This window comes from Lytechinus pictus, chromosome 15 (assembly GCF_037042905.1).
Source record: "Lytechinus pictus isolate F3 Inbred chromosome 15, Lp3.0, whole genome shotgun sequence".
Lineage (NCBI taxonomy): Eukaryota > Metazoa > Echinodermata > Echinoidea > Temnopleuroida > Toxopneustidae > Lytechinus > Lytechinus pictus.
Genome location: NC_087259.1, coordinates 7,515,512 through 7,541,779, shown reverse-complemented (window position 1 = coordinate 7,541,779; position 26,268 = coordinate 7,515,512). Strand labels below are relative to the sequence as shown.

At 37.3% G+C, this 26,268-nt stretch overlaps 2 protein-coding genes across 2 annotated transcripts in view; one reads left to right on the top strand and one right to left on the bottom strand.

Annotated features, from left to right (window-relative positions):
- The window catches only part of LOC129277200 (ER degradation-enhancing alpha-mannosidase-like protein 3), a 34,119-nt gene extending 32,754 nt beyond the window's left edge, over positions 1-1,365 (bottom strand). Inside the window, exon 1 of the mRNA XM_064110554.1 lies at positions 1,061-1,365. Within this exon, the coding sequence (XP_063966624.1) occupies positions 1,061-1,161 (101 nt within the window). The 5' untranslated portion in view covers positions 1,162-1,365. The remainder of the gene's footprint in view (positions 1-1,060) is intronic.
- A 13,801-nt stretch (positions 1,366-15,166) lies between these two features.
- LOC129277198 (flavin-containing monooxygenase 1-like) lies at positions 15,167-25,147 on the top strand. Its single transcript, XM_064110654.1, has 5 exons — positions 15,167-15,271; positions 21,075-21,243; positions 21,974-22,143; positions 22,521-22,815; positions 24,999-25,147. The coding sequence occupies exons 2-5, from the start codon at positions 21,129-21,131 to the stop codon at positions 25,145-25,147; spliced, it is 729 nt and encodes a 242-aa protein (XP_063966724.1). The 5' UTR covers positions 15,167-15,271; positions 21,075-21,128.
- The last annotated feature ends 1,121 nt before the right edge of the window (positions 25,148-26,268 follow it).

The window sequence follows — 26,268 nt, the reverse complement described above, 5'->3', positions numbered from 1 at the left end:
ACTAGTATGGTGAGACTACCACATATCGACCACCTCTTTTGAAACCGACCACCTTACGCGCGTTAAAATTATTGCGTATTACAAACGATACGCGCGGGAGAGTAGGCGCAGTGTCCATAGAAACGGTAAGAATCGATTTTACGAGAAAAAAAGAAGCAACAAAAAGTAAAAATTTAGTAGAATTAATAAAAATTGTATTGACCAGACCCAAACCCCGCTGAAAAACCAAGAAATCCGATAGGAAACGGCTTTAGAACAAATATCCGTCGAATCATGTGCCGGAGCTCGCAGTGGAAGTAGTGAGACGATCATTTAGCATGTTGACATCATAGAACTGATTTGGAAGAATAAAAATATTTCGCCACCGCGACAAAAATCGGCCGTAAACTTAGTGTATCGCGGGTGGTCGGTTTCAAAAGACGGGTGCAAATGAGCAAATGTAAAATCGTCGTATTCGTTGTTCGTCGATATATATGCGGGTTGAATCGGAGTCGCCGAGCGAAACATGGGAATCTGATCTGCTCAATTTTCTGCACAAAATGAGACGAAAACTGGGTAAAATTGATGAATATTTTCGCAGATACGATGCTTAGAAGATTAGATGGTCGATAAGGGGTAGTTCCAACCATACTAGTTAGAAATCCACTGCCAAACGCAGTTCACGGCACTCATTCAATGAACAAGGTTATGATGGTTCACGGCATGGTGCAAGGTTAGTATTACTAATACTAACCTCGCAATACGTGTGAGTGCCCACACCCACCGCCTCTTACGTAGAGTCTTTAGACCCGAGGCCCTAATTCTTAATTTTTTTTTCAAAACTGGAGTCAAAGAAGATAGGATTCTTGTTTAGGAACGCACATTTTGATCTACTTTTTCGGAACGGCGTAACGTTGTCGTTAGGTCTTATTCCTTACGCAATTGAGCAGCCATTACTTTCAATTTGTTTCATTCTCACTCCGAGTCCTACACAGAGTGCAGTGAGGGATCTAAATAGAGACTGCAAATTTTCGTTTAGGGCCCAAACAAAAGCTATTTCTGACTGTGGTAATCTGTTTACCTGCGAGCCTTTTTATCGACGTTTCCTGTTCCAGATGCAATTTCTTCACACAACAAGAAGGCAAAGGCACAACAAAGAAGGGATGACACGGTGTTCTTCATGATGCCACTCGGCTGTTTAGTTGACGGGCACAGAGAGATGGAAAAATATCGTATTCGATTGTTAATCTCCCATCATGATGTGTTACAATATCAACCTAACCTAGTTAGAACTCCTTCAAAAACGATGGAACTGGCAGCTAGCGTCGACGTTTCTTTAATCTGCCTACGTACGTACACGGGGTCTAGACAGCCCGACATGAGAGTATTCGGACCTCGACGATCCGACCGACAAGACGTGATCTACTCGATTGGTATCAAGGGCTCAAGGCTCAAGGGATGGTCCGGGCTGAAAGTATTTATAGCTTAATAAATAGAGTAGAATTCACTGAGCAAAATGCCGAAAATTTCATCGAAATCGGATAACAAATAACAAAGTTATTGAATTTTAAAGTTTAGCAATATTTTGTGAAAACAGTCGTCATGAATATTCATTAGGTGGGCTGATGATGTCACATCTCCACTTGTTCTTTCGTATTTTATTATATGAAATTAGTCCTAGGTTTATTCAATTTTTTCCTCCAAGAACTAGAAAAATTGGATTGACAACTGATTTAGTGCATTAGATATTTATTGCTGCAACTTATTTAACTATAAGGGAAACATATTATTCGCCCAAGTATGAAATAATGAAAAAATTATGATTTTATGTAATAACATAAGAAAACGGAAAGTGGAGATGGGACATCATCGACCCACCTAATGAATATTCATGACGACTGTTTTCCCAAAATATTGCTAAACTTTAAACTTCAATAACTTTATTATTTGTTATCCGATTTTGATGAAATTTTCGGCATTTTGCTCAGTGAATTCTACTCTATGTATAGTAAGATATAAATATTTTCAGCCCGGACCATCCCTTTAACTGGTTACGGCCGGCGCTCTTATTAAAAAAAGAATCTCCATGCATGGAGTTCACAAACTATGCGGTAGTCAGGAAGTAGATCATAATTATTGTGTAGAATGACATTTTATTTAGTCCATATTTTTTTCTCTATGATTCATGCCAAAAACAGTATCTTTGTTATGTATATTTGTTATTTAATGTATAAACAGTATATTTGTTATGTAATGAAAAATGAATTATGATGATTTTATGAATGCAGAAGAAATAAATCAAATCAAGCTACTCGTATGCTGTCGCACCTCTCAAATGTATCGGTTCATTATAGTTTAGGCTTGGCTAAATTTTGGTCTTCCAAAAAGTTTTAAAAAGACATCCTTAAGATATACAACGCCAATTTCATTTTCAGTATCATTATGTTTCCATATAGGCCTATATTACTTTTCACTCGATCCACGCCACTGATCTAGGGCCCGTATAACACAAAGATTATAGCGATTAATCGCTAAATGAAATGGCCTATCAAGATCATCGTTGTATGTGCATTTTGTTCAGCAGACTGACTGGGAACCAATAGAAATGGCTCTTTCAAATTAAAAATTAATCAATAACCTTCGTGTTATAAGGGGCCCAGTGTCATGTACTACAAATCAGTGATCCCCACCGATCACTAGCGTACCTACGGGGGGGGGGGGGGGGCAGAGGGGGCAGTCTGCCCCCTCTGACGAGCCACAACCCATGCAAAGGACGTATCCCTGCCCCCCCCCCTGACGAGCTTGAATATCTTTATTGCCACCCCTGACGAGCTTGAAGACTTTTTTTTTTTTTTTTTTTGCTTGTCAATTTTTTTTCTGGTACGAAATCCTTCATTTGTGATTGAAGACCTTTTTTTTTTTTTTTTTGGCTTGTCAAATTTTTTGGCGGACGGTTTTGCCCCCCCTGTGAAAAATCCCAGGTACGCCACTGCCACCGATCAAGCAAAATTGACCCACTTGACAAAGAATACATTCAGGCCCAAAAATGGATTCAGATTAATTTACAAAATTGCTGTCTGACAGGTATCCTTGGTGTTGATTGATCGAGAAGCATACAGGTGTCTGGATGTTTATGTTGGACAAAGAAAACTCTAACGAAATGGCCACCGACTGGTAACGGAAAAATTCAAAAGGGTAAAATGCCGGTTCGTCTATTCCCAAATCGTCCACTCATCATAATGACTTCATTTAGTCTAATACCATTCCGTCAATCAACATTCCGTCTTAGCCCAATTGGCCCAATAACCATTTGGTCCAATAATCACTTCGTCTAATCACCATGCAGTTAATTCGTTTATGACCATTTCGTCTCATAATCAGTTGGTCTAATAAGTAACATATTTTTTTTATTTTCATTACTTCGTGAATTAACATATATAGTCCAATTAGACTAAATTGTATATGAATTAGACCAACCGGTCAAAAAAAGTGCATTACGCGATTCAATATAGCAGCAGTGCTGACTTTGAAAATGACTATAACATAATTATTCACAAAAAACACCATTCAAATAATGCAGCAATACTATATACGTTCATTGACTGTTGACCCCAAATGACATTTGACCCAATCATGCATGTGACCTAAGACTTGTCAGTGATACTGGATTACCCCCATGTCCACATTTAATAAATTATATCCATAAACGTTGAAGGTTATAAGAGCAATTTAATAATTACCTCCAACATGGCCGAAGTTTAATTACTTTATAATAATCCTTTGACTTTGGTCATGTGACCTGAAACTTGCACGAGATGTTCAGTGATAAATACTCTTAATATCTCCAAGTTTTATGAATCAGATCCATAAACTTTCAAAGTTTTGATGGATACCCCAACTTGGCCAAAGTTCATTGACCTTAAATGGCATTTGACCTTGGTCATATGACCTGGAACTCGCACAGGATGTTCAGTGATACTTGATTACTCTTGTGTGCAAGTTTTATGAATCAGACTAATAAACATTCAAAGTTATGATGGAAATTCATCAAATACCTCCAACTTGGCCAAAGTTCATTGACCCTAAATGACCTTTGACCTTGGTCATGTGACTTGAAACCCAGGCAGGATGTTTAAAAATATTTGATTACCCTCATGTCCAAGTTTCATGAACTAGGTACATATACTTTTAAGTTATGTTGTAATTTCAAAAACTTAACCTTCGGTTCAGATTTTATGTTGACGCCGCCCGCCGCCGTTGGAAAACCGGCGCCTATAGTCTCACTCTGTTATGCAGGTGAGATAAAACATGAAGACGAAAAAAAAAATGACGACGAAATGGTGATTAGACGACAGGCAATTAGACCATGTGGATAGTGGACGAACTGAAGGTAGGCCAAATGATAGTTGACGAGCTGGTAGTTGGACGAATTCGCATTAGACCAAGAGGATACAAACTTTCAGAAGTTGACTAGCTGTTCGAGTCGAGTTGCCAACGATGTGAGGTCGAGTCGTGTAGAATCAGGTTGTTTGCTGGGCGGGCTGCATGGGATCAAAACACAGAGCCTACCAAACTAGCTGCACTCGAAAAGGTTGTTTGTGGGTCAGCGGCAGGTTAATAAATATGAATCAAAGAAACGTCATAATTGTGTATTCATATGCTCTCTCTGATAACAACAATTGGAAGTCGATTATGGGACAATGGTTAAAAAAAAAAAACCCTCTCAATATTTTAGAAATGAATTTCTCGCATAGGCGATCGGGCGTAATTTTTATTTTAAACGAAAAGGAATTTAAGTTACAACCGCCCTATATTGCAGGCCCTACAGAAGACCCCGGGGGGGGGGGGGGCACTCAGTATATAATGCATAGTGGGTATGTGCCGCGGAGGGGACCCCCATTTTTACACTCAAATTTCCGTTCCAAGGCATAGCATTTTTGTCTTATTGAGAAAAAGAACAAAGAAAGCCGCTCCAAGGCATAGCATTTACTTCTTATCGAGAAAAAAGAAGAAAGAAATCCGCTCCAAAGCTTCGCATATTTTTCGTTACGCCGTTCCGGTCGTATCGATCTGCTACAAATTTGGTGAAAAGCGGCCGTAGAGCGCTTTTCGACCATCGCCTAAGCGCGAGCGCACCCGGCGGAGGCCGCGCTAGCTGCGTCATGCACGATTGCCCGTTCCATAGGGATGCATACGCACTCACAGAGATACGGAGATCCGTTCCGAGGACCCCCGTTTTCACAAACATTTGTAGTTCCGAAGCCCGTTCCGAGGACCCTCCTTTTTACAATAAGCCCGCTCCAAGGCCCCCGTTTTTTGCCTCGCCAGCGGCACACCCCTACCACTTTTTTGGTCGAGTGCCCCCCCCCGGGCAGAAGACTGAAACGATAATGGAACCATGCAGTTAAGAGGGGGGGGGGGGGGGGGGTCAAAGAAACGGATCAGAGTTTGAGGAAGATTTGCATAAATAAGAACATTTAAATATTTATGTAGATCGAATCCCGGGATCGACTCTACCATGCAATTCACACAAGTTCAACCCTCCCAATTACACTTATATTATTCTTTTAAAGGTCAAGTCCACCCCAGAAAAATGTTGATTTGAATAAAAAAAATCAGACAAGCATAATGCTGAACATTTCATCAAAATCAGATAATTTATGACATTTCAACTTTTCGCTTATCAGTTTTTCACAAAACAGTTATGAACACTTTAGTCACTTAGTCACATGTAAATGACAGCTTCGATGATGTCCATTACTCACTATTTTTTTTAAATAAAATATAGGTCCTACAATATTTCATTTTTTTTTCAGATTTGACAATAAGGACCAACTCACCCCACCCCTATATCCCCCGCACCACTCGTCCACTATACTCACACGCTCATATTCTACCCCCCCCCCTCCCCCGCGGTCAAAACACCCGATGAACAAACTAAACGTAGGATAGATAAACAAAACAATTTTTTAGCTATATAACACAAACAGAAAAAAAGCCAAGAAATCCAGTGTTACACAAAATATGCATTAATTTTTCCCCATTATATCTTAAATACGCACCCCAGCCAGGGGCGGCGGAGCAGGTTGAAAGTGAGGGGGGGCACAGGAAAAAAGGGCACATTTTCTTTCGAAAAGGCACTATCTTAAACATGGCCTTATGCCGAATTTTTTTCGCGGGGGGGGGGGGCGGCGACGAAAAAACTTTTTTGTGAAAACTCAAAAGTGAGCGAGCAAAGCGACCAAGCTTATCATTAAGGCGCAATCATGCATTTTGTTAGGTGAAATTGATGGATTTTGTGCATACTTTTGGTGAATTTTGTAAAAATCTGCAGTAAAATAATGTGAGTTTTCCCAATTTCGGAGGGAGGGGGGGGGGGCAGTTCCCCCCCCCCCCCCGCTGCGTACGGCCATGATCTTAGAACAAAGAAAAAATATCTTCCCCATGCACATGACTCATAAAACTTATGGCATTTTTTAAACAATTTTTTCATGCACTTGCAGAAGGAAGCAAAACGGTGCTAAATAAAGAAACCGGGTGCTCATCGGTCACGAAAAGAGTGTTTTTTTCAAGACTACTTATCTGATGTGAAGAACAGGCACCTATATGAGAAAGCAAAGGGGCACTCGTTAACACATTCTCAGGTGGAAGAGGAAGAGAACACGTTCGTGGGGGGTACTGTTCTTAAGTAAAATGGGGCACTGATATGAGAAAGAGCACGTATATTAAAGGCAAAGAGGCACTTGCTAACGGCATAAAACGGATCCTTCTCAGGTGATAGGGGCACATAATACGTTCGTGAGGGGCACTTTTCTTGGGTAAAAAGGGGCACAGATACGATAAAGGACACCTATAAGATGGCAAAAGGGCACTTGCTAACGGAATGAAACGGGTCATTCGCAGATGAAAGGGGCAGAGAACACGTTCGTGAGGGGGGAGTTTTTTGGTAAAATTTGACACTGAAACGAGATATGGCACTTGCTTACACATAAAACGGGTCCTAGCTTCTCAGGTGAAAAGTGCACAGTACACGTTCGTGAGGGGGCATTTTGGAAAAAAGGGCACTTGGTAACACCTAAATAGTGTCCTCGTCCGATGATAGGGGCATAGTACACGTTCGTGAGAGGGCATTTTTCTTGCGTAAAAGGGGCTCTTTTTCAGTGCTTCAAAAAGTGGGAGGGGGGGCACTTTGCCCCCGGCCCCCCAGGATCGCCACCCCTGACCCCAGCTTTCCCCTCTTAAACGTTATTTGATATTCCGCATCTTTTTACTCTTTAACCATATATCCTCATCAATAGCTGAAGGAATTGGAATATGATACAAATTGAAATGTTTTTTTTGCCAGAGCATTCCTTCCTCATGATATACAATGCATTGGTTCTACCATATTAATTGTAACCCTATCTTGGGAAACTATCATGACTATAGTAAAACTAACCTCGACCGATTACTTTTACTACAAAAGAATTAAAGCTGCACAAAATCAATGATAATTCTTTCACACACTGATCCTCTTTTTATCGTCTAAAAACGTACAAGATGATATGAATATTATACAAAAAGCTATTTTTATGTATAAATATCATTACAAATGCCCCCCCCCCTGTGTTTACCGATTTCTTTTCATATCATACAACTTGCATGATTATCCAACACGAACTTGTCACAATATTTACTTAAACAATCCTAGGGCACTTCATCGGCCTGACATATGGAATACATTGCCTGATTCACTCAAACAGTTAAGATTCATTTCTCCCTTTAAAAGGGTACTATTGAAACATTATTATTGAATAAATATTCACAGAGTTAAATGAAATATTGTTCTTTCTTTTTGTCTAATGAAACACATAATCTCCAAATCAAAACATACATTGTATATAAGGACCAAGCGTTTGCCCCCTGCCATTATGCACCTGCACCTTTACGAAAGATAGATATGTATAGTATGAACAGTTTTAAGATTAAACTGAAGAAACAAATTCTTGAATCATATAAAGCAAATTCCAATTGAACAGTTGATAACCAATCCCTTTTACCCTCCTCTTTCTCTCCCCCCCCCCTCCCTGACCGTCTCTCTACCTCGCTCTCTTCCGCTCATTCTCCTTCATCGGTCTTATGCCCTTCACTCTTTTGCTTTTTTTTTGTTTCTCCTTCTTCTCTTCTTCTTTCAACCACACATGTGCACCACCCTATCCTTTTGATATAATTTCTTATCCATTATCTCGGTATTTCTTCATCGACCATCACATCAACCTTATTCTTTTTTTTCTCTCTCTCATTCCCATTTTCGTTTTATACCTGTACTTACAAATCTTTAATTCTCTGAGGGGTCCACACTCAACAAGCCCTGCTTTTTAGTGGATCCCTCCATTTACTCAACCTTACTTATTGAAAAAAAAGAGTTATAAAGGTAGCCTTGCATTTTTTTTATATCTTTTTTTTTTTTTACCGAGAATGGCATACATTTTGTTCTATTTCCATTGTATATATTGTTATTGGTTAATATGATTATCACGTTATTTAGTGTTTACCATAAACATTTATTTACTTTTCTTGTATAGTCATATTGCTTGCAATGTATATTCATTTGTATTGATTTGTATGGTTATCATTTTATATCTGTGTAATTATTCCTTATCTTTTATTGAGTTGAGAAATGAAATAAAACTTGAACTTGAACTTGAAAAAAATGATGATAGCATAGATAGTATGAGATAGTATGATGAATAATTTGTATTATTGTTTTCTGGGGTTGCCACGCAGTCAAGCTTAGCTTATATTGGCAACCCCTGCAACCTTCTGAAAATCGATATGTAATAGAAAATGCAATTTAGTTCAATGCTTTGCTTGTCAGTTAATGTATTACCTGTATTGTTATTCTATTTTCTTTGTTAATGTGTTTATGAAAAAGAAGTTGCAGAAACCAAGAAATGAAATGAAATGAAATATGTGTCACTCGAACGGTTGGTAGGATTCCCTCTTTTCTTGAATTGAAGATAATGGTCATATTATGAGTAAAGATAATTCAGTTTATTAAAGATACTCTTGAAGTATTTCCAGATATCCCCATAAAATTGTTTTCCAACTTTTCTGCTATTTCATTTAGTTGAAATATTTCACTCATTTCTTCCTACAGTCGCCTTAATTCATGGCAATTTAAACATAAGTGTTGGTAAGACTCATTCTTTTTTACAATAGAAAAAAAAAGAAATCTGTCTCGAAACAGGTTTAAAAAGTTCAATTTTCGTGTATGCAGCTCCTTGTAAATTCTCCGTAATTATTAAATAACCCTGCACATATCAGTCTCAGAAAAGTTCTCTTACATAATTGGAGTGCCTATCTGTAACATGAAAATTAATCCTTTTGAATTGTTTCAATAAAGTGGTCATAATATTTTATATCACACAGTTGTGTCCAAATATCATCGATCAGTCACAAATGAAATTCGGGAGAGCGCCATCTTAGCCCTAACTTTCCTGGGCTATTTTGCGAGCTATAGGGGGGGGGGGCACATTTTGGGAACTGCACATTTTGTTTCACCTGCGAAGCAGAGTGAGACTATGGGCGCCGCTTTTCCGGCGGCGGCGGCGTCAACACCAAATCTTAACCGAAGGTTGAGTTTTTGAAATGACAGCATAACTTAGAAAGTATTTGGACCTAGTTCATGAAACTTGGCCATATTAAGTATTATTAAACATCCTACCTGAGTTTCAAGTCACATGACCAAGGTCAAAGGCCATTTAGGGTCAATGAACTTAGACCATGTTGGGGAATCAACATCAAAATCTTAACCTATAGGTTAAGTTTTTGAAGTGTCATCATAATTAAAAATACATGGACCTAGTTCATGAAACTTAGACATAAGAGTAATCAAGTATCACTGAACATCCTGTGCGAATTTCAGGTCACATGACCAAGGTCAAAGGTCAATGAACTTTGGCCAAGTTGGGGGCATCTGTTGAATTATCATCATAACTTTGAAAGTTTATGGATCTGATTCATGAAACTTGGACATAAGAGTAATCAAGTATCACTGAACATCCCGTGCGACTTTTAGGTCACATGACCAAGGTCAAAGGTCAATAAACTTTGTCCAAGTTGGGGGTATTTGTTGAATTATCATCATAACTTTGAAAGTTTATGGATCATCCAATAGCCAGTTGGACCAAAGCCCCTTCGTCCAATAACCATTTAGTCTAATGTCGCTTGGTTCAATATCCATTTGGTCCAATACCCACTTGGTCAAATCGACAGTTGATCCAATGCCCACTTGGTACAAATGACAGTTGCTCTAATACCCACTAGGTTTCATACACATTTGGTCCAATGTCCATTTGGTCTAATGTGTATAAATCTATGCAATCGCGTGTAATAATTACACGCCCCTCGGCTCTTGCCTCTCATACACCCCCCCCCCCCCCACACACATTCACCCGTTTTTTAACACTATTGACTTTCCCAATGTCAGATATATACAATGTACACTGATTTTCTCTTCAGATCTCAAACACGAAAATGCCACTGTTGTCATTTGTTTTAAATGCCAAAAAAGAGACACAAAACAAAATAATAACAAAAAAAACTAAATGGCCGCATATCGTGGTGAAAATATTTTTTATGGCATTCCTAACAACTGTAAAGGGAAAAAAAATCTGGTACCAAAATAAATTTCTTATGTTCTTATAATTTTTTAAAATTTCTTATGTATTCATTTGGTTTTCATCTTCTTATTTAAATTGTTTTTATCGATGAGATTCATCTGGGACATTATTTCAATTATAGTAGCATCAAATGAATGACTGTTGTCAATAAAAGTGAGAATAGTCGCTCATTTATGAATTTAAGATGAAACAGATTTTTTGTATGATGGGGCGCAGGGGCGGCGGAACGTATTTTCGTTGGGGGGGGGGGGGGGCAAAGCCAAAAAGGGCACAAGTCAAAATGGGCTTTTTGGTGCATACGGATATTTTCACCAAGAGATTTATCATCTGAAAGTAGTTGTCATGGTTGCGTGTTTATAGTAGTAATTAAGTTGAACAAATCTCTTTTGAGGTGATTTCTGGTTGAGAGGACGCAGCGAGCAAGCGGTTTGGAAAAAAATCAAATCTGAAGTTGTAAAACTCGCTTTTTGTTCAATTATGGCGCCATTTACTTTTAAAAGAGCATCCTTGCAAGATACTGCGAGCTCAAAATTTTGGACATTTTCATGTAATTTATACACATAGAAATTAAACATTCCGAAAAGTTTTTGTAGTCATGAAAAATCATTAACGCGATGGCGAAGCGCGAGCTGAAATGTTTAATATATTACGAGCTGAAATTTGTGATATTCCAACATGAAAACTAAACATTCTAACTATGCTTTGTGCAGGAATTCTCATTGACTGTGTGTTATAAATACATGGTCTTAAAATACTAAAGAGAATAAATTATTGTATATCTATAGAGAAACTAAAATGTTTTGAGAGGAAAAGTAATTGTTTTGCTACTTGATAACATAATTATTGCGGTGTAAATGTATTGAGTAGTTAATTACCATGCTATCATTAAAGTGGGTCTATATTACTTGACTACACTAGCACTGTGGGTCAGGAAACTGGCCAGATATGAGTAGTTGAGGACTCGAGATGGCGCTATGGGTCGTATCTGCTTTAATGGGGCGGGGCTTAGTATACTGCAGATAAATGCAAGAAAAATGAAATAAATAAAAAAATATTGAAATTTTATGATGCACATCGAAACTCAAGTGGTAATGATTTAGTGAAGTAGAGAGTTGTACATATTAACTGTGGAGCGTTGTGGCCCAGTGGATTAGTCTTCGGACTTTGAAACAGAGGCCGTGGGTTCGAATCCCAGCCATGGTGTAATTTCCTTCGGCAAGAAACTGATCCACAATGTGCTGCACTCAACCCAGGTGAGGTAAATGGGTACCGGTAGGAAGTAATTCCTTAAAAAGCTGTGTGCGCTATGAACGCCTAGCTTAGCCGGGTAATATAGCGCCTTGAGCACCTAACAAGGTGGATATGTGCGCAATATAAATACCCTATATTATTATTAACTCAAGATAACATGAATTTGTATGTCTATAGGGACCCTTAACATGTTTAAGAACATCATGCAAGTGCCTGCAAGTTTCCAAGGTTGTACGTGCTCAACCAAAATTGCGCGGCTAAACACCATTTTATGTAACATTCACTCACAAATAATTTATTTAATCATGAAAATCACTTTGGACCAATTTAGAGTACGTGTCGGTTGATAAGTCTGCTGCCATACTTATACACTCATTTGTAATATCTCGATTAGATGTTGAAAACGCTCTTCTTTAAAACCTCACGCAATGTCAATAAACTTCAGTATGCTCAGAATACAGATGCCAGAGTTTTAATTGGTACGTCAAAATATCAACACCTTTCACCAATTCTCCAAAAGTTACATTGCATGGTTGCCATTCCGGAAGCGATTACAATTTAAAATACTTCTTCTCACTTGGAAAGTGTTAAATGGTATGGCATACATATTCTGTATAAATTATATTTTGACTGGATTCAATTATGAAATAGATAGTGACATGACATGATTTAAGAATGATGTCAGTGTAAGGGTTATATTTTTAGTGTTTGCACTTTGTTTCAAAATGTTTATTAAAAAAAAAAAAGATTAAAAAAAATCTGATTTAAATCAAATAAATCCGATTTTTTTTTTGATAAATACAAAATCACCAACCCTGATGATGATCATAATGATTTTGATCATCATCACTTAGGGACGCAACATTAGATACCGGGGGGGGGGGGGGGCTGGAAGTTTTTCCAAAAAAAATCTTGACTTGCTATATGAACAAAAACACAAAACAAACTTTATTCACCATTAGAGTAAAAAAAAAAACTTGGTCCACTGACAAATCATCTGAAAGGTGCAAACAAAATTGTCTCATGAAGTAAGGAAAAAAACTTTGCTCAAAGAAGAAAGAAAAAAAAAATGCATCAACCCAAACTTCCAGCCGCCTCTCCTCTGGGTATCTAATGGTGCGTCCCTTATGATGCTACCCAATGGTATCATGGTGATCATGATGTGGATTATTGTAGTCATAATGATCATAACCTGATCATAAAGATGATCGTGATTATCATCGTGATTATGAAGATCATCATCATTTATTTCACGAATAGGATATTATAATATATGCGATAAAACCTTTTCACAGGTCTCATTTCCCGTCTTTCACGAGTATTCAAGGTTACACGGGTCTAATTACAACTGGCAGGCAAAAGATATTCATTCGAGCCAACCTATCCTCAATTTTTAAATTTGATATTTCTGATTGACAAAAATGAATGAATATGACTGACAATCTAACACTGATTCTTGGGAGGGTACTCAGGGTACCTACTGAACTTCCTTTTACCAAATTGGAAAGATATAACACCACTATGGAACTATTTTTTTTTACTGGCGGAAGAATTAGGGCCATTTTACTCTCTCAAGTGATAAATTTGATCCTGTCAGGTGTAGTCTTCATAAATGCCGATTTATTTTTAAAATGAACCGGTCGAGGTACCCTTTTCTGGTCAGATATGGAATGTCAGACATATATCCTCTCCACTGGTAGTAAACATTCAACCCTCGAATTTCCTCCTTATTTTTTATGATTTTTTTAAGTGCCACATAAACACACGAGTCTATGGGAAACGAATTAGGCCTGTGATACCTCAACATGTTCTTTCCGGAGTAAAAGTTCAGTCTCCATCATGATGATTATTCTGATCTGCCTGAACATGGTGATCATGACCATGAGAATCACAGACAGATATCACCTAATTCTTTAGCATGACGATTTAGAATTTTAAATAATTATTATTATCATCATTATTATTTAGTAGTAGTAGTAGTATTACTATTATTATTTTACTACTACTACTACTACTACTACTACTATTATTGTTATTATGTTTTTAACTATTGTTATTATCAACGTTGCTATTATTATCATTATTATTATCGTTACTATTGTTACTATCAATATTATTATTATTATTGAGCTTGGTAAAGGACACGTCTATACCCCAACAAAAAGCTGGTTTGAATAAAAAGAGAAAAATCAAAGAAGCATACTACTGAACATTTCATCAAAATCGGATGTAAAATAAGAAAGTTATAACATTTTAAATTTTCGCTTAATTTCACAAATAAACAGTTATGGGCACATCCTGGTCGGTATGCAAATGATGAGACTGATGACGTCATCCACTCACTATTTCTTTTGTATCTCATTACATGGAATATGAAATATTCTAATTTCCCCGTCATTGTCATTTGAAACAAAATGCCTCCCTGAACATGTGTACACGATTATCATTGTTTTAACATTTTGTGGTTCAAACAAGAGGGTCCTTGTTGTCAAATCTGTACAAATTGATTTATTGTTTAATTCAAACAAAACAAAACAAATATTGAGTGAGGGACATCATACACTCTCTCATTGGCATGTCACTATTGTGCGAAAATGAGCAACTTTAAAATGTCATAACTTTGGTGATTGGTGGTGATTTTTTACCTGATTGCTAAGAAAGCATGAATGCTTGTAAGCAAGCAACCAGAGGACCGACGGCTTAAGGTCCTCTCCGAAGGACCTGGTAATGAGGATTAATGCCTTACCAAAGGGCACTAGCGCACCAAGTGGGAGTCGAACCCGGGTCACCGGAATACGAATCCACCGCTCTACCGACTGAGCTATCGCGCCTCCCTGTTCTTATTTTACTTCGCATTTTGAGGAAATTTTCAGTGTTATGCTTGTTTTGATTTTTCTCTTCTTATTCAAATCAACTTTTCGCTGGGGTATACTTGACCTTTAAAATGACTTTAAAATGACTTCGATCACATGATGCTTATATCTGTCCGTTTGTCCGTTCGCAAGGTTTTTTTTTTCTTTTACTCGATAAGCATGACAGGTCATATATTTCCCAAAACGATTTTAACCGACCTGAGCTATGAATTCCAATTGCATAACCATTAGTTTTCGGTTTTTCGTTGGTATATGACTGTTTTATAAAACCCAAACAGATAAAAAGTCAGGAAACTTGATGGTATAGTCTAACACAATAGTACCAGGAGAACTTCGTCCACCCGTATGTATACGTGTTCGTTAATACATATTGTGTTTCCCGATTGTTTTAACTTTTCTTAACAAGGATGTTTCATTATCAAATGTCTTTCTCGACGGATGAGCTAACAAGCCGCAAGCGAGGGGGTAGTCGAAAAGGATTGGTCAATAGAACTTTTGCTGAAGGTAACGTTTATAACGATAATATTTTGTTTTAATGTTATTCTGGAATTATATACTGCTCTCTGGAAATAATCTATTCTGAGGCGCAATCCCATTGTTCGCCCAATATACCTGACATTTCTAGCGCTCGTCTTTCCTGTCGGATATCGTTTTCTCATTCATCTCATCGTGAAATTTCATATCGAAATTGTGGATGGGAGTGTTTTTTTTTTTTTAGGGGGGGGGGGGTTACAGCCCCTTTAAGTACCTAATCTATGATGTTTGATTAACCAAATACGTAATTTTTATGTCGCCTTGTTTTTACTCGCTCCCTTTGCTCGTTCGCAAATTTTCAAAAAAATAATTTACCACTTGATCAACACTCGGCCCATAAAAGAAAATGCTTTAAAAACGTCACCGAGTTTCATGCTTTATCATTTCATTTTTAGCTATACAAAAATGTTTTGACTCAATACTTCATTATGTCACAGGTGAGAGCACATCTATTTGAATAAAGATATTTGAAATTTCATATGAAAAAGTAACACCAATTCACCTTTTTTAATAGTAGCTGTACCATCCTTTGATGTTTTAATGATAATAATAATAATTATAATAATAATAATACAGTGCGTCCCAGAAAAAGGAAACCGGGATTCCCATGTCTTTTTCTTCAAAGACAAATGAATTATTATATCTAATTTACATAATCATATAATTCAATTATTCTTCTTTATTTTGATACCTATTATGTGACGAACACTTCACGCATTAATGAGCAAAACGAGTTTGAAATTTTAATGTCAAAACCAGGTTGCGCAGAAAAGTTGGACAAAACTGGTTCGTGATACGACGAACGTGCTTTTCCGACGATTGGCTCATTAGCATTTCTTTTGTATTCTTTGTTAAGTTTCTCTCACTGATCCCTGAAATGAGAAAGGATCATAGAGATATATACTATACTAATAACTCTATGGAAAGGATTCAGATTCACACTCACACGTGAGTTTTTGCGCAAATCGTTACTAATATGCCTCAGTATTTATTGTTTGTAATCTGCGTGAACAATTTGCTAAACTGTTGGTTTCAAATTAGAGATGAGATTCCACTCTTGCCATGAGTATCAAATCTGTAGTAAAAAAAAAAACATTTGATAATTGTGAAATCTACCTTTAAAAACGGGTTTTTCTTTTTTGTGGGACGCACTGTATAATGATTTTTATCTTGCATATATCGCAATAACTATGTGCATAAATTGAAATAATATATATGAAAATCAATGGACAAGATATGTCTGTATATGTTTGAACGTTTCTACTGTTGGAGTAACTTGCAAAAGTTTTAATTTCATATGGCAAGTTATTCCATAATTTGGGGGATACGCATCTCCTATCAAGTAATCTTTATTTTACAATAATTCATGGGGATGTGGAGAAACAAATTACCGTTAGAATAAAAGCAAAGCCGATGCATTTCTTAAATCATCTGTAAGTTTCGTTTTAATCGATTATTCTTTTTCTCATCTTATTTTTGATGGGCCTTTTGCTTGGTATTGTTATATAAGAAGCTTTGATCATTCCTTCAGTTCAATTTGGTTTATTTTCATGAATATTAAATACAATGTAACGTCCATAAAAAAAAACAATCATTGATGATAGAATTGATACATCACAATGATTCAATAGAAATATGACAATGGTTATAACACTTTCAACGTTCCAGATTGGAGACAGATATATCAATAAGATCATAGATGAGGATATGAAGGGTAAACTATTAAAAAAATTGAGCTTGTAATTTATAGTTTCCCTATAAATAACTTTGTTTGTTCAATAACAATATGTTACCAAATAGAAAGGAGCGAGAGAGTGAAAAAATGCCTAAAAGAAAGAGAAACGAGAAAAAAAAAGAGAGATGTGGGTGGACTGACAATACTCACACCAATAAAATTATGACTTATTTCCGATATTTTTACAAACTTTCTTCCTCCCTTCCCGCCGGCAGAATGATGCAGACGCTTCATTCACTGTATAAAAACGCTGTTTAGATTTTTTAGCACGTTGTTTAAGCCCATCACTACAACAACATTGTTTAAACTGTTTTAATAAGTTGTTTGAAATATCTACAAGTTGTTTAAAAGTTTGAACAATTACACAAAAGTAAAAAAAAAAAAAACTTGTTGGTGGAGTGACAAGCTTAAACAATGTGCTATTTGTTTTTTACTGTGTGAAATAACAAAATATTTATGTTGTTTTAACAGACCATCCCACTACAGTAACTGACCGCATAGTACTATATATTAGACTTTATAAATATCTTTTGGTTTTGGTTGTGAGTTGTAAGTCTTGTTTTATTATTTTTTACTTTATGCAGGGTGCTACATAAGTACTTGCCCGATTGCCCAGGGCAAGTAAAAGTTAGAGTCGGGCAAGTGTTTTGAAGTAAAGACAAAAACTACTTGTCCGAATAGGGCAAGCAAAATTCTCAGAGTAGAATGACCAAAATAAGGGTCGATATGATGTTGACCCTAATTTTGGTCATGGCAGGCAAGATAAAATCACTCTGGAAAAAGAAATACAATAACAGGATAGATAAGTTCATGTCAAAAGAGAGATCAAGGTCAATAGTTTATAAAACCGCAAAACTTTCTCAGTTTTGACGAGGTTAAACTTTTTTTTTCAAGGATTTTTTCGGGCAAGTGAAATAGATCTTTGGGGGAAGTATATTCCAACTATCTAAAAAGTTACTTGCCTGACCGGGCAAGTGCTTCTAAAAAGTTATGTAGCACCCTGCTTTACGGCTTACTTATTTTTTGTATTGTTGTATGTTATATGCCCAACCTCTATCTGTCTATGGCTGATCGAGGGCTAGTTTACCATGTTAAAATTCAGTAAATCAAATCAAATCAAATTAAAACAATATAATCAAAGATATTAAGGAGTAGAAGAGAAACACACTCGGTCAACGCCAGTCCCCTAATTACTTCATTGGGAAGAGTATAACGAAACATGATTCCTAACTAGCTACCCGGACTAGCTACTAGTAGATCTAATATGTATTTCACATTTTGTTCCAAGCATTTCCACTTCTTTCTAAAAAAAATAATAATAAATAAAAACCTTGTAGACCTACAGCTGTATAAACTACCGGAATTCCCTCTTAAAATTAAACCATGTGCTGGATTCCCCCCAAGTTCCGTTTGATTTTAAAACTAATTCGACCAGCTTAAAAACGCAACTAAACCGAAAAAAGCAACAAAACACATTTAAATATTACCTTCTTCACCATTTAAATTTACCTTCTTTATCATTTTCATTACCGCACATTCCAACGTAGTTCACCCTGCACGCTTAAATCTATGTAGGCCGGCCTAGTACAGAACTTTGAATTTCGAGAAAGATCTTATATTATGCAAGGTTATATAATGTACCATCACATATTTGATTTTTTGATGTTGTTTCTGATCATTATTATACAAGCAAACTACCTCCTTAGCAACGAGTCTCCGTCTTCAGAACATAATAATGTGTCTTGTATTTTCTATAGTGTTGTTTCTCTCTATATTCACTCCCCCCCCCTCTCTCTCTCTCTCTAGCTCTCCTTCTGTCATTTAATTTGATGTTCGCATCATTGATTGTATTCTTTTAGCCATTGTATAATTTACGCATGTATATAATAAATAATAGTGATGTCTTATTGAACGCACACACCGCCCAGAGACGCTCATGGCGCTAGCGCAGCAACAATCCTTTGGATACAAATATTTCATAAATTTTATATATCATAACTACAAAATATAGATGTACATGAAGTCAACGAATCTATATCTTAAATCACTGCAAATACAGTTTAGCATCATCATCCACTGGAATTCCCTGATTTTACAGAAAAAAGAAAGAAGATTTTGCAAAAAGCAATGACAGAATCATTCTGTAAATTAATAAAACAGGAATTTTTCTTCAATTTAACAGAACAGGTCTGTTTAAAAAGGGGAAAAGGGTGTTTTATTAAAGGAAATTTGTAAGGATCCATACACGAAATACCAATTTCCTGTAAGATAACGCAATCTGGTAAGATTACAGGTGTTCTCGAGACTCTGCTGCAGGAACTTCTTTTATTTTAAGGATAAATTTTCTAACAGTGTAGCTACATCCTGGTAGGGCCTGGTGCCCTCGTGCTTGCAGCTCCGTTCACCGACAGTTTAAGGGACAAACCCGGTCAGCTCAGAACTCACAGGAGCTCTAGCAAATAAGGGCACCAGCCCCCATAGGACGCTAGTCAGACCAGTGAGTGATAATAAAAGAGTGAACTTTACATTTATACAAAACAAATATCATTAAAAAAATATATATATTGATTTAGTTGTCGAAGGTATAACAGGGGCCGCGGAACGGTTTTTAAAGTGGGGGGGGGGGGGGGGGGGGTTGAGCCAAAAGTGGGGGGCTGACCATGCTAAAAATCACAATCATATGGTCATTTTTACGTTTTTGTACACGGTTTTGGAAAAAAAGTGGGGGGGGGGGGCTGAAGCCCCACAGCCCCCCCCCCAGTTCCGCGGCCCCTGTTAAAGGTTGAACAGATAGGTCTTAAGATGTACTTTAAAGTGTCATGTACTTTTAATGCAGCGAAGTGACTGAGGAAGTTGATTCCACAACTTGGCCGCAGGATTTTTGGACATTGCTTTCAAGCTCTTAGAGCTCATGATTATCCACTCATATGATTATACCAATGTTGTAATATTCATGAATTTCAATTTTTTAAAAGTATACTAGCTGGGTGTTGGCGAGTTTTATGCATGGTTGCAACTGTTTTTGAGTATGCACACTTTATAATTAATGCAAACAAAATACAGCGAAACCTGTCTACAGTGACCACTCAAAAGGAAACAGAAGAAACAGGCCTTAATATACAGGTAGCCGCTATAGGTACAATGTGCCCCCTGAGAATCAGTTTCAGTTGTTACTATTGGCAAGTAGCTGCTATAGTCAGGTTCTTATACACTAAATCTGTCTCTATGGTAATCAGTTTAGTGGTCACTATAGGCAGGTAGCTTCTATAGACAGGTTCTTATATACACCCAATCTGCTTCTGTAATCAGTTTAGCGGTCACTATAGGCAGGTGGCTGCTATAGGCAGGTTCTTAGACGCACAGTCTGTCTCCATGGGAATTGGTTTTAGTGGTCACTATAGGCAGGTGGCTGCTACAGAGAGATAGCCACTAACAACTATTGCAAATTGATATTACTCATGTTACATGACGTTTTTGAAAAAAATAGCCCACCCTTCCCCCCACCAGAAAAAAGGCCCGGGCTTCGGGATTTGTTTTAGTTTTACATGAATTATCCACCGTCTGCATTCCAGAGTGTCAAAACGCATGGGCCCGTATTCTGAAGTCGGGTTTAAATTAAACTCAGGTTTAAAGTTGTGGTTTAAGTATGGAGAGCCAATTCTTACATAAATCACTAACAGTATAGAGATATCATACTTCAGCTCACTTGGCTCTCAAATCATTCCGAATTGTCTAGGAAGTATAAAAAGATTATTGTCTTCACCATAGATGAATCAGGAAAGAGCACAGTAAAAATAAGAAACTTAATAAAAAATGTTGATACTTGGCTTTCCATACTTAAACCATAACTTTAAACCTGAGTTTAAGCTTAACCCAACTTCAGAATACGGGCCATGCAGTTTAAAATCTTATACAACGCTGTTTAGGGCAGTTACATAACCATGCATAATTCATTGAAAATTAATATTCAAACGCAAGTCCGTATAGTACACACTATAGCATTTTTATACAACGTTTTTAATGTGTATTATCTTTCAGATTCTCCTGACCTCCTGAAAGTTATTGTGACGTTATCATAATTTGGCATTCAGCATGGGTGTGAAAACGGTTGCGATCATCGGGAGCGGTGTCAGCGGTCTGGTATCGCTCAAAACATGTTTGGAGGAGGGTTTCGAACCTGTGTGCTTTGAAAGAGAGTCCTCGTTCGGTTAGTAGATCTCACGGCCGTGGTGTTTAGAAGAGAGTGTAATGTCAATATCTTATTTGTATACAGTTTGATCAACATAATATCATCGAATATGGGTGTATTTTTTTGGTTAAGCTCGTAACAAATGTATAAAACAGTCAAGATTCCAGATCGAATTTATCCATAGCAAAAAATTAATTCAAGGTAATTGCAATAGCATAACAGAAAATAAACAAAGTTTACATTTTTTATCCGTCGACGTCCCCATGGTATAATACAGACATCAAACGAAGATAAATGTCAACTGCTATTCCTTATGCTTACCCACCAAATAGATGGTTTCAAAAATAATTGTAAAACTGCGTTTTTCTCGAAACAAGAGTTTCTGGATCCGCGCGCACTTGTGCCACTTCGTGGAATGAGCGACGATTTTAGCATTAGTGTTAGTGCTACCGACTTTAATACATGAGTAAACCCATTTGTGAAATCATTGAATTAAACCTTTGAATTATCATGATTATACGAAATGAAGCCACGCGCACAAAGTGAATCCATAAAGTAAACATAATTAGGCTTATTAATTTGATCAATATCAGAATAATGCGGCAAACCGTGCGTGCCAGTTACGTTCTACTGAAATATTGCAAAACTGATGCAAATATCGATCAAGCCATTTTGTTAAAGAAGAAAAGGATACATCCCTGAGGCACTCCCCAAATAGCTATGTCGTTCTGTTAATGTCTTTGTACAGGTGGTGTATGGATCTTCCACGATGATCCCGTTAAGACACACACTCGAGGTGCCCTTTATCACTGCCTTGTCCTCAACTCCAGCAAGAACATGACCAACTTCAGCGACTTTCCGTACCCAAAGGCATCGTCACCGTACATACAAGGAAAGGAGTTCATCAACTATATCAAGGTAACTCAAATGATCCTCAATAGAATGGGAATAACTCAGGGAGGTGAGGTGTGGCGTCGTCATGCCATAACAAGCCTTTAAGGATACATTGGAAGGAAGGTGGAGGGTAAACGCTAGGCAAGGGACTTGGATCGTTGGAGAATTCCTTTAGCAATCACTTTATTAGTTTTCGACTTTTCGCATCCCCAAAAGAACCAAGCCAAAAAAAATAGAGATGCCTTACAAAATGAGGCCAGCACTTTGTCTTTACAACACCGATAACATAATCTCTGCCCGATGCTAATCCACACTGATTTAAAAAAAATCGAATTGAAATGTTCTGTGCAACGAAATCTCCAATTTACCGCATTTCTTTTCAATTTTCAATGATGATCTAGGCCTATGTCGACCACTTTGACCTCGAACGTCACATCCGGTACAGCACCGATGTGAAGCGCGTTGAGAAGGCCACCGACTATGACGTCAGCGGGCGATGGACGATCAGTTTCGCTCATAATGGCGAGGAAGTCAAGCAGGAGACTTACGATGCTGTGATCGTCTGCACCGGCCTTTACACCGAGAGGAACATGGCGGTGTACCCGGGACAAGAGCAGTTCACTGGAGAGATCATGCATAGCAATGAGTACAAGAAAGCGGACGGACTCGCGAACGGAAAGACAGTTCTCGTTGTCGGTAAGAAATAGTCATAATAATTATACAAATAATGAATGTTTATGAGTGCAATGGACAGAATACTTCATGAGGTGAAAGATGAAATAATCCATTCAACGAGGCGTAGCCGAGTTGAATGGATCATTATTTCATCTTTCACCGAATGAAGTATCCTGTCCATTGCACGAATGAAAAAAACATTCATTATTTGGTTTATATGACACCTAAATAATTATTCTTTTTCCATATGAAATTCATAAATTTCGATGCAAAACATGCTATTGCAGTGCGAGTTCGGTCTGTTGATTGTTACGTCATTACAACATGCGCACTGCTGGTGCATGAGCTGCAGTCTCGGTGCGCGAGTGCAATGGACAAAATCGTATGGATCCAAAATTGCACGATGAATGGATCAAAAATTGCACGGTTGATGACGTCATTGCAAAATGGGCTGAATGAACGATATCAAACAACCAATCAAATCACAAGGATCTATCTAGGTGTCATATAATATGTAATATTGACTGGCATAGAATGAGATACAAACCTATATTGCCCGATGTGAATCCAATATTGGATTCAGAGAGGGAAATATAGGTTTGTGTCTCATTCTATGCCAGTTAATATTATTATTATTACCTATATAGTAAATTGATTCAAAAAATTTCCCCAAAATCTGTGTTGATAAATTTCCCCAAAATCTGACACATAAAATTTGACACATAAAATTTCCCCAAAATCTTTCCAAGGGTCTCTTTATCCAGTGTCTCGAAATCGCCCAGAAGAGATTTTTCAAGCAGATATTCACGGATTACAGCAACGGCCTGTTTCGTAGACTTTTTGGTATTTTCAGCATCTTTGTTTGTCACTATATTTTCAAATTCCTCAGCACCATAACTAGCGAATCTCTTAGAAGTAGCAATTTTCTCACGTCACATACCGGTACACACTGCGCATACACATACTTATTGGTCTATGTGCATGGCATGCATCGCACTATGCGCTGCGCTGTATATAGAGCCGCGCTGCGCTACAACTGCGGTCTCTTCACAAACTGGTTCCAACCGGATTTCGCGAATATTGCCCGCTGTTAAATTTACACACAAAGTCAATGGGAAAACCCGGAAGAGAGAAAATACGGCACGATATTGACCGCTGCGAAATCAGAGAAAGCAAAATATGGATAATGATTGCCACGAAGAAACACTTCGTATAGGTAATAATAAATGATAATACATAGAATTTGTAAAGCTTACTTTACATATTTATATTTAGATGCTCAAGGCGCGCTTCAGAGCGAAATAGAAAGGGGAAAACTACAAAGCAGATTGGAATTATACAGGTATAGCTTTCATCCTCGAAAAAAAAAAATCAAAGTTCTCTGATATAAATCCTCACATAGGTATACATGACGTCCGAAATCATTAAGGAAGGGGGGGGGGGGCTCGAAAATATAATCTTTTGGAAAATAATGCTTTCAAGCTTTTTGCAAATATTTTGTCCGCTATGATTTTGGCGGTTTTTTTTTTGGCGCATTGGACACGTACTGCATTTCCCTATTCCATATCTATAGCACTTCTTAATAATGGTATTGATAGTATAGATCTATTTTATACTATTAGTTAGGGCGGTGCCAGTGAGGGAGGGGGGGGGGGCTAGGGTGACCGCTAATGAATTCTTAAGTCATAAAAAAATTACGAAGACAAAAAATGAAGCATTCAAAAGAAAATGCTGAATGGATAGTCCCGAGAGTGCTGACTTTATGTTTTCATTTAAAAAGGTATTGGACTTTTCTTGTCCTCCCTTCTTAACACTAAAAAATGTGTAAAATGGAGGCTTAGGGGGCATACAGCCCCCAGATTTTTACGATCAAGGAAAAAAATAGAAAAGGAATTGGTGAAATATAATAATAACATATTTTGAGTATTGTGTTAAAATCTATATCAAATTAAGATTTTTGTATATATTAATATGGTCAAATAGTTTTTGCTGGCTTGCTTGGCTCGCTCTCATTTCTTAATAAATTTTACCCTATTCGACATGTCCGAACCCCTCCTTTTTTCGGGGGAGGGGCTCATTATGATACTGATCACCCATGAAAAAATTCCATCATCGTCTTAGAAATGTGACCCTTTCAATGATATTTGTTTTTTTTAAATAAACTAAATATATTTCTCCTAATCATCTTTATCATTCATGAATAGGTGGCTCACACTCGGCAGGAGATTGCGCAGTTGATACGAGTCGAGTTTCAAAGAAGGTGAGTAGTCAGAATGTGAAACTTAAATATAACTTATGCAATGAGAGCAGAGTACCTTTACAAGAAACCTTTACTGGTATTTCCAAAAATTGATACTCAATTCTATGGCTCTCGTTCTTTCAAAATGTCATCTGCTGAGCTTTGGAACAACTTGCCTGATAAAACAACAAGCTAGTACTGAAAAATTATTTAAGTCCCGTTTGAAGAGTGACGAAGACATTCCTTTTTGTAAGATAAGATATAATGTACATATACGGTACATCATTGATTATGCTCCTCTCAGTGGCGTACCTTGGATTTTCCACAGGGGGGGGGGGGCAAATTCGTCCGCCAAAAAATTTGACAAGCAAAAAAAAAAAAGGTCTTCAACCACAAATAAAGGATCTCGTCAGCCAAAAAATTTGACAAGCAAAAAAAAAAAAAAAGGTCTTCAACCACAAATAAAGGATCTCGTCCGCCAAAAAATTTGACAAGCAAAAAAAAAATAATAAAAAAAGGTCTTCAAGACTCGTCAGGGGGGGGCAGGGATATGTCCCTTGCATGGGTTGTGACTCGTCAGGGGGGGGGGGCAGTCTGCCCCCTCTGCCCCCCGTAGGTACGCTAGTGGCTCCTCTGTAACAGGCGTTTCCTTCTCTTCTTTTCTTCTAAAGCGCATAGAGACGTGATGTTATTACTGTGACATGCGCTATATAAGCAATGTTTATTATTAGTAGTATAGTATTATATTTTGATAACGGAAATTAAAACTAACTCTAAACATATCACATCGCTCTATTGTCCAAATGAAACTGGGGGATGGGGTGGTGTGGCAGTTCCCCATCCTTTACACATTTGCAAAACCTCCTCTTTTGGAGGTAAATTGTGCACTGTATAGATAATCATTTTTCCAGATCCTGTTTTCTTAAACCTGAATTATCGATATCTCCAGGCAAATGATAATAAATTTAAGGTGACTACAATATGAAATTGGACGAGAAAACCTGTAATATACCCGCATTAATTCTTTCACTTATGTATTAACGGGCTTGTTGTAAATTCATACACACAATAAATATTAAATATGCTGGTACATGTGGTAATAACAATGCTACGAAGATAAGGCTGTGTATGTCGGATGTAATGTAGATTAGATTTAGATTTTATTCATTTCCGTTCATTAAAATAAACAAATAGCAATCGAAGTAACCGTACATATCCAAAATAAGACAGGATAA